The 13,256-nt window shown below is 50.1% G+C and overlaps 6 protein-coding genes across 6 annotated transcripts; 4 read left to right on the plus strand and 2 right to left on the minus strand.

Moving 5' to 3' along the window:
• Positions 1-435: 435 nt before the first annotated feature.
• Positions 436-1,440, plus strand: pdx1 (putative pyruvate dehydrogenase complex component Pdx1; the record flags this gene model as incomplete). Its single annotated transcript, XM_043288095.1, has 2 exons — positions 436-514; positions 641-1,440. The coding sequence occupies 2 exons, from the start codon at positions 436-438 to the stop codon at positions 1,438-1,440; spliced, it is 879 nt and encodes a 292-aa protein (XP_043144030.1).
• Positions 1,441-2,303: 863 nt separating this feature from the next.
• Aud_003139 (WD40 repeat domain-containing protein) lies at positions 2,304-4,291 on the minus strand (the record flags this gene model as incomplete). The annotated part of the gene is made up of 4 exons (XM_043288096.1): positions 2,304-3,068; positions 3,130-3,716; positions 3,771-3,898; positions 3,963-4,291. 4 exons carry the CDS (start codon positions 4,289-4,291, stop codon positions 2,304-2,306), a joined length of 1,809 nt encoding a protein of 602 aa, XP_043144031.1.
• A 1,775-nt stretch (positions 4,292-6,066) lies between these two features.
• Aud_003140 (M18 family aminopeptidase) lies at positions 6,067-7,878 on the plus strand (the record flags this gene model as incomplete). The annotated part of the gene is made up of 6 exons (XM_043288097.1): positions 6,067-6,142; positions 6,218-6,279; positions 6,345-6,446; positions 6,523-6,658; positions 6,714-6,806; positions 6,866-7,878. 6 exons carry the CDS (start codon positions 6,067-6,069, stop codon positions 7,876-7,878), a joined length of 1,482 nt encoding a protein of 493 aa, XP_043144032.1.
• A 546-nt stretch (positions 7,879-8,424) lies between these two features.
• On the plus strand, positions 8,425-9,825 carry Aud_003141 (replication factor C subunit 2; the record flags this gene model as incomplete). The annotated part of the gene is made up of 4 exons (XM_043288098.1): positions 8,425-8,552; positions 8,615-8,693; positions 8,756-9,562; positions 9,661-9,825. The coding sequence occupies 4 exons, from the start codon at positions 8,425-8,427 to the stop codon at positions 9,823-9,825; spliced, it is 1,179 nt and encodes a 392-aa protein (XP_043144033.1).
• Positions 9,826-10,326: 501 nt separating this feature from the next.
• Aud_003142 (4-nitrophenylphosphatase) lies at positions 10,327-11,606 on the plus strand (the record flags this gene model as incomplete). Its single annotated transcript, XM_043288099.1, has 5 exons — positions 10,327-10,431; positions 10,515-10,536; positions 10,639-10,707; positions 10,763-10,854; positions 10,938-11,606. 5 exons carry the CDS (start codon positions 10,327-10,329, stop codon positions 11,604-11,606), a joined length of 957 nt encoding a protein of 318 aa, XP_043144034.1.
• A 221-nt stretch (positions 11,607-11,827) lies between these two features.
• Aud_003143 (uncharacterized protein) lies at positions 11,828-13,093 on the minus strand (the record flags this gene model as incomplete). The annotated part of the gene is made up of 1 exon (XM_043288100.1): positions 11,828-13,093. One exon carries the CDS (start codon positions 13,091-13,093, stop codon positions 11,828-11,830), a length of 1,266 nt encoding a protein of 421 aa, XP_043144035.1.
• Positions 13,094-13,256: the final 163 nt, after the last annotated feature.

Consider the following 13,256-nt stretch of genomic DNA (forward strand, 5'->3'; position numbering starts at 1 on the left):
AATGAGAGCATCTTCGAAAAAGGCGATCGACAGAGATTGGACGACTAACCTTGAAAATAAGTTCAAACTTCCGTTGCTCTCTCCGTCGTCAATTTCCGCTCGCATCGCAATACTCCGGTCGTTCTCCGCGGCAGAAAAATGTTCCCGTCCGGGCCGCCGGTGAGCTCCCAACAACCTCAACATCTAGAGCAAGTACAAACAGAGCTTATCGCGGTTGATCCTGTCTTCATGGATCTCTACGTCTAACATTGAAACGCGGTCTACTATTTGCAGCAGCTAGATCCATCAGGGATTCTGTGCGGCTTAATCGACGGGGTACAACCTCTCGTTCGTCTCAAGCCTTCCGAATCCAGCTTCAGCGCCAAGCGCTCTCGGAGATACACTTCGATCAGAAAAGGCACCTTTGAGCCATATCAAGACGCTAGATCGAGCGATATGGCTTCTAGCTTTCCCGTGCGCCGTGTGTCGGCCATGATTGCCAGACGGCAACCCCGGGTAATCAGCACCACCAGACGTAAGTGACCCAACGACCTCAACACGCAATTCAATCGGGTGCGATCTGGAAACAAACCAATACTCGATGATACCCCAAGTATACGTGTAGCATGCAATCTACAGACGCTAACTGCGGAATCGATAGGCCTCAATTCTTCCTCCTCAGTCCAGACGCAAAACCCCGCTTATCCCCTCTATCCCTCCGTCCAAGTGCTCCTCCATGAAAAGGGCATCCCAGAATCCGAAATCTCCAAGATTCCCGCCTCCGGTCCGAAGGGCCGTCTCCTCAAGGGCGATGTCCTCGCCTATATTGGCGCCATTCCCACCGACTACCCATCCAGCCAAGCCTCCCGCATCGAAAAGCTCTCCCACCTCGACCTAAGCAACATTAAGATCGCAGCTCCCCCGCAACCCGCCGAGACCAAGGCCCCAGTTGTCGAGGAACCCAGCGCTAGACCCCCACCCACAGTCTCAGTAGCCGTCTCCATCTCCCTTGCTACTGTGCTCTCCGTCCAGAAGAAGATCAAGGATTCGATCGGCGTCACCGTGCCGCTATCCACTTTCCTTGCTCGTGCCACCGACCTGGCGAACGACGACCTCCCCCGTTCCTCCCGCACCAAGCCCTCCGCAGACGAGCTCTTTGATGAGATCCTCGGCGCTGAGCCCGTCAAGACATCCCGGGGCGATTATATTCCCGAGCTGAATGCCCTGGAGGCAGCTGAATATCAGCCCCCTCAGCCCGACAAGGAAGACATCATCGATATCCTCAGCGGCAAGGCTCCGAAGAAGGCGCCGCATAAGGCATTCATGGAGGAATACCCCGCCGGCTCTGCCGCGAATGTGTTTAGTTTGACCGTTCCTGTTGGTGATGAGACGAGGGCTAGGGTTTTCTTGGACCGGGTGAAGACCCTGTTGACAGTTGAGCCTGGAAGGCTTGTCCTATAGACCTCTAATTCATATACCTGTTGAAAGTAAGTAGTCAAAAATAACCAGCGGTTTTGTACAACATGGCTAATTGTCTTTCAATGTAGCACTAATGAGATAAATATACAAGTCCCATGTACCGTAGCGTTAGCATTTCTACTTTAGCAAAGACAATCATTCATCAGCATCTTAGAATGTCTTTAACGTAGGCTTTGACACTGCATTAGTTACCTAGTTGTTCATGATATCACAAAAGCTTCTCTCCTCCTCCAGGGCCGTATGCAACCCATCTATCTACCAAGAGCAAGAAAGCACAGTCAAGGAGCTTCAAGTGTCGTGCAATTTTATGTATCATGTCATCATCAATTTCAGCAGAGATAAAGATACGGCTATCACCATGCAAGTATGAGCGAAAAGAGTTCATTCTTGGGCCGTTGAAGCCCATCCGTCCCATGAGCAACACCAGTCCCTCCCACCTGTGTGAACACCATGAGCGCCACCGCTTATACCATTTCAGAAAGAGTCAAGAATATTTGCTCGAGGCCAGATGCATAACAAGCATCGCCTGAGACGAGAAGCAGAGCGTGGAAAGAAAAGAAGTGCAGAAGAGCAAAGTCGACGAAGGTACATGCCAGGAAGATATGATGAGATGGGAAGAAAAGAGAAGCACCTGGTCCCCCACGTTGAAAATGTTGTAGACCCACGAACAAATGCGAAAAGATGCCAAAGAAGCGAAAACTCCTCCCTTAAACAGACCAAAAGTACCCCCAGGATTGCTGCAACGCCAATGTCCTGGAACGCCGTGTCTAATGCATATGTGAAAACCATGCCGGGAAGTGAAAGATGCTGCAGGGTCATGATAACCTCGAGTTCTAACGCCGGTATTATCGAATCGTACCCCATTCGGCTAGTTTGCCGCCCTCCCGTCCATGTTCTCTTCCTGATCTCTTATTGAAAATCTTCCAGAATCTCAATGTTTCGTCACCAGCTCCGGTTACGACCGTCTGTCCATCGGGGCTCATCGCAAGGTAGAGTACACGGAAAGTGTGGCCGGTAAGCGATACAATCTGCTCCATGCGCGGGTATTTCCAGATTACAATCTGGTTCTGACTGTAGCCGTGTGTACTGATGATTTCGTCTGAGTTCTTCGACCATGCCAGGTTACAGACCTGGCTACCCGTATCAACTTCCTTGATCATTGAACCAGTAGCCGTATTCCAAAATTTGATGGTCCGGTCCGCCGTGCCTCCACCTGAGGCGAGGAGGTGGTGTTGATGGGGTGACCAGGCGATGGCCTTTACGGCCGCGGTATGGTCCGAGAAGCGATAGAGCGGCGTCTCATTCAGCTTGTCCCACACCATAAGTTTATTGTCGTTTCCGCCTGAAGCTAGTTGTCCATCTTCGGTGTTCCATCGGAGACCGCAAACTTCTTGCTTATGGCCGGACAGTCGACGTAAATACTGATCTGGGGAGCGAACATCACGGTGAAAGATCAGTCGGTCCCGAGAACCTGACGTAAGGATATGATCGTTCCACGCAAGAGCCCCCACACGATTGGTATGTCCAATCATTGTCCGAAGACGGCGACAGTGCTCTGCATCCCATATCTGTACAAAACCTTTTCCAGTTCCTATCGAAAGATGTGTGCCCTGTCCAATGTCAGTTCTGGAACACGTAATCTTTGCCAACGTATGGAGAGATTTTCATTACCCGCTGAATCCAGCTGACACTTGTGACAGTATCATCTCTTAGCTCGCAGAGTTTCGTCACCCGGCCGGTGTTCGAATTCCACATGTACACTGAATTGCCTAAGCCAACGCCTAGCACATTACTACTGCCCCAGTCCACCAGATTCAAGTAGAAGTCATCTTGCAAGTCGGGTGCGTCGAGAACCTTGTAGGGTACTTTGTTGACGTAACGAGGTTGCTTGCGAGGAGTTTCAAGGATACGTTGACTGTCGTATCTGATCGGCGATAGACTGTAAAGTTCGGATCGCACGTTTAAGTTGGGACCGTGTTGACTTCGAGGCGTCTTGGACGGTGTCGGTTGACCAGATCCAATTCTCGGGGAAGCGTAAGTGAAGAGGTTTTTGTGAGGCGTCGATGGCGTGATACTGGCGGGCGGTAGATTCGAGATGGCGTGTGAAGGAGGTGTGTGGGAGCGTGTCTTCTCATTAATACCGTTGGGAATTCCCAGTAATGGGTCAGGAGACAGTGAATCCAGATCGGCCTGCGGGACGGTGTTTCCAAAAAGCTCACTTCTGAGTACGCGCGAGTACATTCTATTTGCTTCTTCCGCTACAAGCGATGTCAGCTCCAGCTAAGTCGATCAAGGTCCCGTGGTAAACATACTTTTTTGGAAGTGAAGCTCCGAGTGAGGGGCGCGCTTTTTCGTTTTGGAAGGAGTAGAGGGACACCCATCTTCATGAAGCAAGCTATAAGTTGCTTGTAGATCTTGCCCCTCGCGATTTGGTATAAACCTGCGGGCGCCTTCGGTCAATCATCGCCCATCAAAGAGACAATACAATGTACAATGATGCTCACCTATCGCCGTACACTCGTTGCCTTTTCCTACTGGGACTTGTTCCAGGGGTTCTTTCCCGAGGACGTCCTGCATCTTCGTACTCCTTCAGAGCCTTCGCAAGCAAGTTGGGATCAACGGGTTCGGAACTGCTGTGGCTTTTCTGTTTTCTTGCCGATGTAGCCGGATAGAAAATCGTCTTCTTTGATGGCATGCTGGGAGGCGTCCTTGATCCGGGAGGGGATGCGATATTTAAGGCATTGGGGACTCTCTCCGACGATCTCATAGTGGATTTGACCGCCATTGCGCCAGCAGCGGCCAGAGAATCCGGATCTTTGTTCTTGTCGCCCATACTCATAAACGTAATTTCTATTCAGGGCGCAAGCGCTCGAGGTTGGTATCGACTGTAGGAGAGACCAGCGAGGTGATGCGACAGGTCCAGATGTCCGGTGACGATGTGGAGAGATATATAGAAACAGTATGGTGGTGCGCTTTCAAACCGATAAGCGACGGTCCGTCTTGCTAATTGAATGGCAGGTTATTCTAAGAGCTGGTGGTTCGTAGAATAAATAAGGTTGTTGGTAGCAACGGCCAAGTCCTTCTGCTCCGCTCCGAACAATAAATAACTGAAGGTAGGCGACTTGAGGAGCGACAAATGGGGGCCAAGGTATTGTTCACTTCTCTCACCAGACCCAAGGCTGATTTGACGGAATCTGGTAGCTTGTGGAGGTCATTTGAAAGTGACCTGACCACCGTCTGGTGAGCTATGAGAGACTGGTAAGTAGCGAAAGCAATCCAAGGGCGGGCTACGGGCTCTCTCTCTTTTGGGGGGTGACGGAGTTTCGAAGGGGATTCCATCCCTCCCAGTCACGCGTCAGGAGCACTAAGCCTATCCGGGACACAGGAGGTTGGCTGATGGATCAACGTGTTGGGATTATCTTTGTTAATACTGCCATTTATCCTAAGCCTGAGGATTTGTCACAGAATAAGAACTACTGTAGGAACTATGTCAATGACTCGTTTAAGTCTGACTGGGTTGGGATGCAGTTTACTGTTGTCGTTGTGTTGGCTAACCATGTGGTTAGCACAGATCACTCAGTTGTATACATCCGGCGCCCACAGTAACACTGGTTACAATAATGGAGTCCCGTACCAAATATGGGAATTATTGCATCTGATGACTGAAATCAATATATCTGCTTACATTGGTGTCTTCTGAAAACAATAACAAAACCCCTTCATTAACGCGAAGCGCCAGTATACCTAACCAGAAGAGCGCGCTCAGCCTGTCATTGATTGTTGTGCCCTATCAATCAGGCGCACTAACTGTCCTATCGGTTTCGCGACCGCCTGTCGTTCCACGCGCCCTCGACGCGACGGAGAGCTTGGGCCAGAGTATGGGGAAGGAGAGAGTTTACTTTCCACCTCTGCAGCCAAAGAAACTCTTTCTTTGGTCATGAACCTTTGTCGATCCTACCACCAGCTGAGCAGTTGTCTACGGCAGAAATTCCCCGTGTCAATCGACTGATCTGATGATGAAATCATACCTTATCTCTTCCGGATTTCTTCATCTGTCTACCCCTCTACACCACCGTGACACTTCGGTCTCAGACCCTTCAACCTCAACATGGCTACTTCATACTGCACTACAATATGAAAGTATATATAGTTACTAGATTTGCATCTGACTTTCTGGACAATTGCCTCCACTACTTTTTACCCTCCTTTATCTGATTGAGATGAGATGAATCATCTCCGCTTTTGTTCATAGTCGAATCTGTGCTTCACAGTGAAGATCAACAAAGTAACCACGTGAGTGGGATATATTTGTACGACAAACAAATGAAGCTTCTAAAAATACAGTCATCAGATTTTGTCATATTTTCAGTTTAGTAATTAGTACACAGACTAAGTTGCCAATTACTACCTTATCATGTTCTTTATAGCTGCCAGATCTTCACTTCTATAAGACTACCGAACATGGTTAGTCTCACACTGACCGCCAAGATTGTTGGAGAATACCTATCTATAATCTGATCTCATGCCAACAAATAGATCATCCTTCCTCTCCACTTACTCCAGACTTCACCATAAGCTACCCGATAGCCAGCAAGGTACTCCTTCAAGATGACCTCTAAGCTTGCGCAAAATTTGAAGCAACCCGCCTTGGACTTTTTGTCCTTTGTCAATGCCTCTCCAACTCGTAAATATACCTTCCTTATGGTTGAACTCCGATTCTTATCCACAGACTGGAACTGACAGCAGCGCGAATTCTTAGCCTTTCATGCTGTTCAGTCTGCAAAAGAGCTCCTCATCAAAGCAGGATTCCAGGAAATCAAGGTACGGATTTTATGTCTAGGGGCGCAGATCATGTCAATATCAATCGTCTCACTTTTTCCCCATAGGAAAAAGACTCTTGGGCTTCAACATGCCAACCTGGCGGAAAGTATTATCTGACCCGCAATAGCTCAACCATCGTAGCTTTTGCAGTAGGCAAGAAATGGAAGGTATGTTTGCACGATACCAGGTGATACAGCATACATCCTCCTCGGTCAAAAAAGCTAAAGCGTCGGCCCATTGTAGCCAGGCAATGCCATCTCCATGATCGGTGCGCACACAGACTCCCCTGTTCTGAGAGTCAAGCCTGTTAGCAACAAGCGCGGCGAGGGTTACATGCAAGTTGGTGTTGAGGCGTATGGTGGAGGCCTCTGGCACACATGTCCGTTTACTGAATTCTATCCCTACACTGCTCACTCAAAACTAATGGTCGTCAGGGTTTGACCGTGACCTGGGTGTTGCGGGTCGCGCTATGGTTAAGACCAGCGATGGCTCCATTGTGCAGAAATTGATTAAGATCGACCGTCCAAGTAACGCTCCTCGGTGTTAAACTCTTGCGGAAGGAACCGACAGCTGACCTCAATTGCAGTCCTTCGCATTCCGACCTTGGCCATTCATCTTGACCGCCAGGAAACTTTCTCGTTCAACAAGGAGACCCAGCTGTTCCCTATTGCTGGCCTTGTGGCAGCCGAGCTCAACCGTACCGGAGAATCCAAAGACGCCGAAGCCAAGCAGGAGAGTAAGGCAGAATTCTCTCCTCTGAAGGCGATAACTGAGCGTCATCATCCCTACTTTGTCGAGCTCTTGGCTGCTGAGGCTGGTGTCAAGCCCGTCGACATCCTTGACTTCGAAATGATTCTGTTTGACACTCAAAAATCCTGCCTTGGTGGCATGCACGAGGAGTTCATTTTCTCACCTAGACTGGATAATCTCAACAGCTCTTTCTGCGCCACTGTCGGCTTGATCGAGTCTGTTGCGGATTCCTCGGCACTGGATGATGAGACGTCTATCCGACTCATTGCACTGTTCGATCATGAGGAAATTGGAAGCCGTACTGCTCAGGGCGCTGACTCAAACCTCCTTCCGGCCGTCATCCATCGCTTGTCGGTGCTCCCTTCGTCTTCGTCCGACCAAGACGATCTATCTACAGCCTATGAGCAGACTTTATCTACCTCCTTCCTTCTATCCGCCGATATGGCTCATGCAGTACACCCAAATTACGCTGCGAAGTACGAATCCGATCACCGTCCGGAGATCAACAAGGGCCCTGTCATCAAAATCAACGCCAACGCTCGCTACGCTACGAACTCGCCTGGCATTGTTCTTCTTCAGGAAGTTGCTCAAAAGGCGGCGGAAAATGGGGGCGAGGGAGTCCCTCTGCAGCTCTTCGTCGTTCGCAACGATTCCAGCTGTGGCAGCACTATTGGGCCAATGTTGTCTGCTGCTCTAGGTGCTCGAACCCTTGATCTGGGTAACCCACAATTAAGCATGCACAGTATCCGTGAGACTGGCGGCACCTACGATGTGGGACACTCGATCCGCCTATTTACCAGCTTTTTCAAACACTACTCGAGCGTTTCTAAACAGATTCTGGTCGATTGAGATTTCAACCTAGAATACCTGTCAGCGAAACCGCACATCTTATCATTCAGCATGCAGAGGCGCAGGATTAGCCTTTCTCATAGTCGAATGAACTAGGAATAATATATCATCGATGTTCTACCAGCCTCGCCAAACATCAATATCTCACTCTCACGCTATGAAGGCGCTTCTCACCAACGAGGCGAAAAAACCAAGGGCAACCGCACTAGGGTGCTCATTATAAGAAGTCGCGACTATGTCAGATAAATTTGAGAAATCATCAACAGCAAGCTCTTGATCTGGAGCAATAGATTCCCCCGCCTTTGTTTCTCGCATTTGTGTAGACACCAGCTGTTACCGACCATATTCTTACTTTAATGGGAAGGCGGTCATCCCGATATTGAGGTCTATCGCGTATCACGTGTAGACGCGTCTCTCAGACACGTTTCCTGGGTACCTGTGCTCAAGATAGCATCTTTAAGCCCATCTTAATTTCAATGAGAGCGCTTTATCGAAGTTTCTGAATTACTTAACTTCAGGTGGTTTCACATATTTGAGTAGCTATTCATGGCTGCCAATTTCTTTAACAACAAGGCCCGAGCTGCAGCTGCAGCTGCAGCATCCACCAGCTCGAAGCAGAAGCCAACGGATGCAAAGGAGGAGCAGACACGACTGCAGCCATGGGTTGAGAAGTAGTATGTGACGTTTATTCTATTGTCCATTCTACGCAATGGGCTGTTCTAACGGGAATCAACAGCCGGCCCAAGACCCTCGATGATGTAGCCGCGCAAGACCACACCACGAAAGTCCTTCAACGGACATTACAAGCTTCAAATGTACGACATAAAAGACTTCTTACAAAACCAAATTTACAGTTGAACATGACTGACAGAAATAGCTCCCTCACATGCTTTTCTATGGCCCCCCCGGTACAGGAAAGACCTCAACCATCCTCGCCCTTGCAAAATCGCTATTCGGCCCTGCTCTTTATCGGTCACGTATCCTCGAACTGAACGCCTCAGACGAGCGTGGCATTGGCATTGTCCGAGAAAAGGTCAAGGGATTTGCCCGCACGCAACTCAGCCAACCGACCGGATTGGACCCATCATATTTCGAACAATACCCCTGCCCACCGTTCAAGATCATCATCCTGGATGAGGCGGATAGCATGACTCAGGATGCACAGTCTGCGCTAAGACGCACGATGGAACAATACAGCCGGATCACCCGTTTCTGTCTCGTCTGCAACTACGTCACTCGCATCATTGAGCCACTTGCCAGTCGATGCAGCAAGTTCCGCTTCAAGCCGCTGGATAATTCGGCCGCAGCAGAGCGCTTGGCGCATATTGCCAAATTGGAGAATTTGAAGCTTGATGAGGGCGTCATTGATAAGCTGATCAGCTGCGGCGAAGGTGATTTACGGCGTGCCATTACATACATGCAGAGTGCGGCCCGGTTGGTAGGCGCTGGTCGCCCGACGGGTCAGAAAGATGGGGACGAGGACTCTGAGATGGCAGACGCCAGCTCGGAACCTATCACTGTGCGAATGATCGAAGAGATTGCTGGTGTCGTCCCTGAAAGTGTCATAGATCGACTCGTTCAGGCCATGCAGCCGAAGAAATTGGGGTCTTCCTACGAGGCTGTCTCTGCCGTCGTCACTGATATTGTTGCGGATGGGTGGAGCGCGGGTCAGCTTGTCTTGCAGGTAAGCTCTTTTGCCATTCCCTTGTACAAGGCTCCGTTCAATTGCACATATCGCGAGATTCCATCCTGCACGTGGTCAAAGATGCTAACCATCGGCAGCTGTACCGACGGATTGTCTACAACGATGCTATTCCGGACATACAGAAGAACAAGATTGTAACTGCATTCTCTGAGATGGACAAGCGTCTGGTCGACGGGGCAGACGAACATTTGTCGATACTAGATCTTGCTCTTCGGATATCAGGCATCCTAGGCGGCTCATGATTTTATTGATATAGACGTAATCAAGGATTTCAGCCACTAATTTCAGACATGAGGGCCATGACCCTTGTCCAATGTATAGAATGTATTGAAGTATTCACCTTGAGTAGAACCCTGACTGCTTATGTACCGCTTACGTACGAAATCTGCTCACGGTAAGGCATTTCCGGGTTGCTATAGGAGTACATATTAAAAATTAAAGACAAGACATCGGAATCACCTTGCAATCATCAATATTACTTTTACTGCTGCCCTAAGTGTTATTGAAGCATGGGCGTCTAGAATCCTCTGGCCATGCCCCACAACCACGTGTGTGCCCCGCTCGCGCTTCTGTCCGAAGAGTCAGCGTACAGATAAGCTGACCGAAACCGCAGCTTAACAGTCACTGAAGTACTTGGATTGGGTTTTGGTCTCACCAGCCAATTCCTGAAAGTTCTTCACTTTTATATTACTAGGGAGACTTCTTCTGGACCGAAACTTCAGGATCGAGTCCAGAAAGACCAAATGGCACCTCCGGAGAGTCCTAAGGAGCACCCCTCGATGACGCCCGCACCCCGCTATCTAACAGGAAAGAAGGAGGAGATCAAGGAGTTCTTGGATAAATTCGATGTGAGTCTAATCAGTGAACGCGCTCCAATGGCATTCACTTTATACTTCTTAATCCTGGCCAAGAAGCTGATTGTATCTATTAGGTATTTCTATTCGATTGCGATGGTTCGTGCTGCCCCCCTTCGCTCACTCGTATTCCGTCCTATGGGCATGACGATCCTGCGAACACTTTATCCGATTCCTTGCTGAACAGAATGTTTGATATAGGAGTCCTCTGGTCTGGCGACCACCTCTTCCCTGGGACTGTTGAGACGCTGGAAATGTTGAGGAGCAACGGTATGCGCACACCTGCTGGGGAGAAGCTTGCGAGCTAGAGACTCATATCCACCAGGCAAGCAGGTCGTTTTCGTCACGAACAACAGCACAAAGTCACGGGCCGACTACAAAAAGAAGCTGGAGAAGCTGGGGATTCCTAGCACAACGGTACGTCTTCAAGCGAAAGCTTGCCGAAGCTGGGCCAGGGTAGAAGGCGTGGTACAGGGGCCTCCGCTGACAGAAGAAAACAGGAAGAAATCTTTTCCTCCTCGTACAGCGCATCCATTTATATTTCCCGTATCCTCAAACTGCCAGAGAATAAGCGAAAGGTTTTCGTCATCGGAGAGACGGGGATTGAGCAGGAGCTGCAAACGGAGAACGTTCCATTCATTGGAGGCACAGATCCCGCGTATCGACGCGAAGTGAGACCTGACGACTACAAGCTTATTGCAGCCGGGGACCCATCGTTACTTGATCCCGAGGTCGGAGTCGTTCTCGTAGGCCTGGACTTCCATCTGAACTACCTGAAGCTGGCTCTCGCATTTCACTACATCAAACGTGGTGCGGTTTTCCTTGCGACCAATATCGACTCCACACTTCCGAACTCAGGAACGCTGTTTCCCGGCGCGGGTTCCATGAGTGCGCCGCTTATCATGATGCTGGGCCAGGAGCCTGTCTCGCTAGGCAAGCCCAACCAGGCAATGATGGACGCAATTGAGGGAAAATTCAAATTCGATAGATCTCGGACGTGTATGGTGGGGGACCGTGCCAACACCGACATCCGGTTTGGATTAGAAGGCAAGCTCGGAGGCACTTTGGGTGTCCTCACTGGAGTCAGCTCAAAGGAGGACTTCCTAGCTGGGCCTATTAGGCCTTCGGTGTACCTAGACAAACTTTCCGACCTTTTAGAAGCGAAGTGAAGTAACATCACCGAGCACGTCTCCCATTGCTGATTTTCAAGCATCGGCCCCGGTACAGGCACCTCGAGGCAAAATTCACCGTCGATAGAACTCATCGAGATATCCCATAGAGTTGTTATATAATTTGACATATAAAATGATCATCAAAGGAATTGCATCAACGCGCAAGCAACACTAGACTCCCTTGACGGCTCGACAGGCGTTCAGAGTTCTCAAGCAGGTCATGCTTCCTGGGGCCTGATGAATGCCTTCAGTTTCCACAGTGCCAGAAGAGCTTGAACGGCCGCCGGGTTGTCTGGGCTCAGGATCAGAGCAGTGTTCCCAAAGAGTGGACCATAGTTCCTGACTTCCGCTAGATCGGCTTGAGACAATAGCTCAGTTAGGTCAAAGACGGGTACTTTCGACTGGGACTGTGGTAGGGTCACCAAGTCCGGATACGGAGACTTTGCTGGTTCGTGGTCGTGAACCTGCTCTTGAGCGGTGGAAGAATCTCCATTCTCGAATTGTTCCAACCGACGGCCCATGACCAGCACCCCACCGCATTCCATGCGCTCGATCTTCTCCAAGCGTCTTAGGCCTTCCAAAAGAGCATCGCAAGAACTGTCTTCGACCTCAATGATATTTAAAGACTCAAGTCTTGACTTCGACCGCTTCTGCGCACCGTACATGTCTTTGAGTTTCTTTAGGACATGCTTCCGCATTCTCTCGAGAACGAACTCAGGCATGTCCTCCCGCCAAATCAGCCGTTTCTCCTCTCGATTTGTAAGGGGGCCCAGCGGGTGCTTCCATCTAAAGGGCACCAGTCTTGTAATCAAAGGCCTCCTCCCACTCTTGTTTCGCGCCAGCGGTATCGTCAAGTCCTTCAGCAGGGGAAGACGGTCGATAATTCGTAGAGTGAGGGAGCGTAGCGACTTGTTCTTTGGGGATAATTGTTCGACCTGATCATCTCGATCGGCTTGCGCGACTTTCGATGTTGATAATTCGTCTCGTAGCAGACCGACAGGCATGAACCAGAGCCCCTCGTCGTTTTGGCGTTGGACCAGACCCCAATCCGTCAAAAACTCCCGTGGCAAGCGAGTTCCGGTAACTGTACACATACGTAGAGGCGATGCCAGTGCTACTGCCCAGGGATTGAAGCGTAATCGGTCTGCATCGCTCTGAGTTGGCCGTTTCTTGCGCTTCTTCTCGCCTCCAGGAAGTGCTTTTGTGAGTAAGGGCGATTGAGGCAGTAGCTGCGAAGGACGGACAGATTGAGCTGTTTGAGACGATGCTTCCCCCTTTTCCCCCACATTGCCTCGATCTACCTCCTGAGCGTCGGCTTCATTCTGAGATTCGGGGCTTCGCGACTCGTCCCGGCCGATGAAGCTTGAGATTCCACGCCGAGGGATGCGATTGGACGATACAGGACTGGTAGATGTGAGAAAAAGCTGACGAAACGTAGCTATTCGCCATGACGCGTATGAAGCGCGTTGTCGACAGCTCTCCATGCTCTGCAGCTGTTTTGGCTGGACACGAATACACAAGCTGAAGAAATCCGCGAGTAAGCGGAGAAATCAGTGACTTGGGCTCTCCGCTCTCCGCTCTCCGATGCTCCTACTCCAAATCCTGACCAGTACGGCAGTACCCTGCTGTCGACCAAGGATCCACTGC

This window comes from Aspergillus udagawae (assembly GCF_001078395.1).
Source record: "Aspergillus udagawae IFM 46973 DNA, scaffold_2, whole genome shotgun sequence".
Taxonomy (NCBI): Eukaryota; Fungi; Ascomycota; class Eurotiomycetes; order Eurotiales; family Aspergillaceae; genus Aspergillus; species Aspergillus udagawae.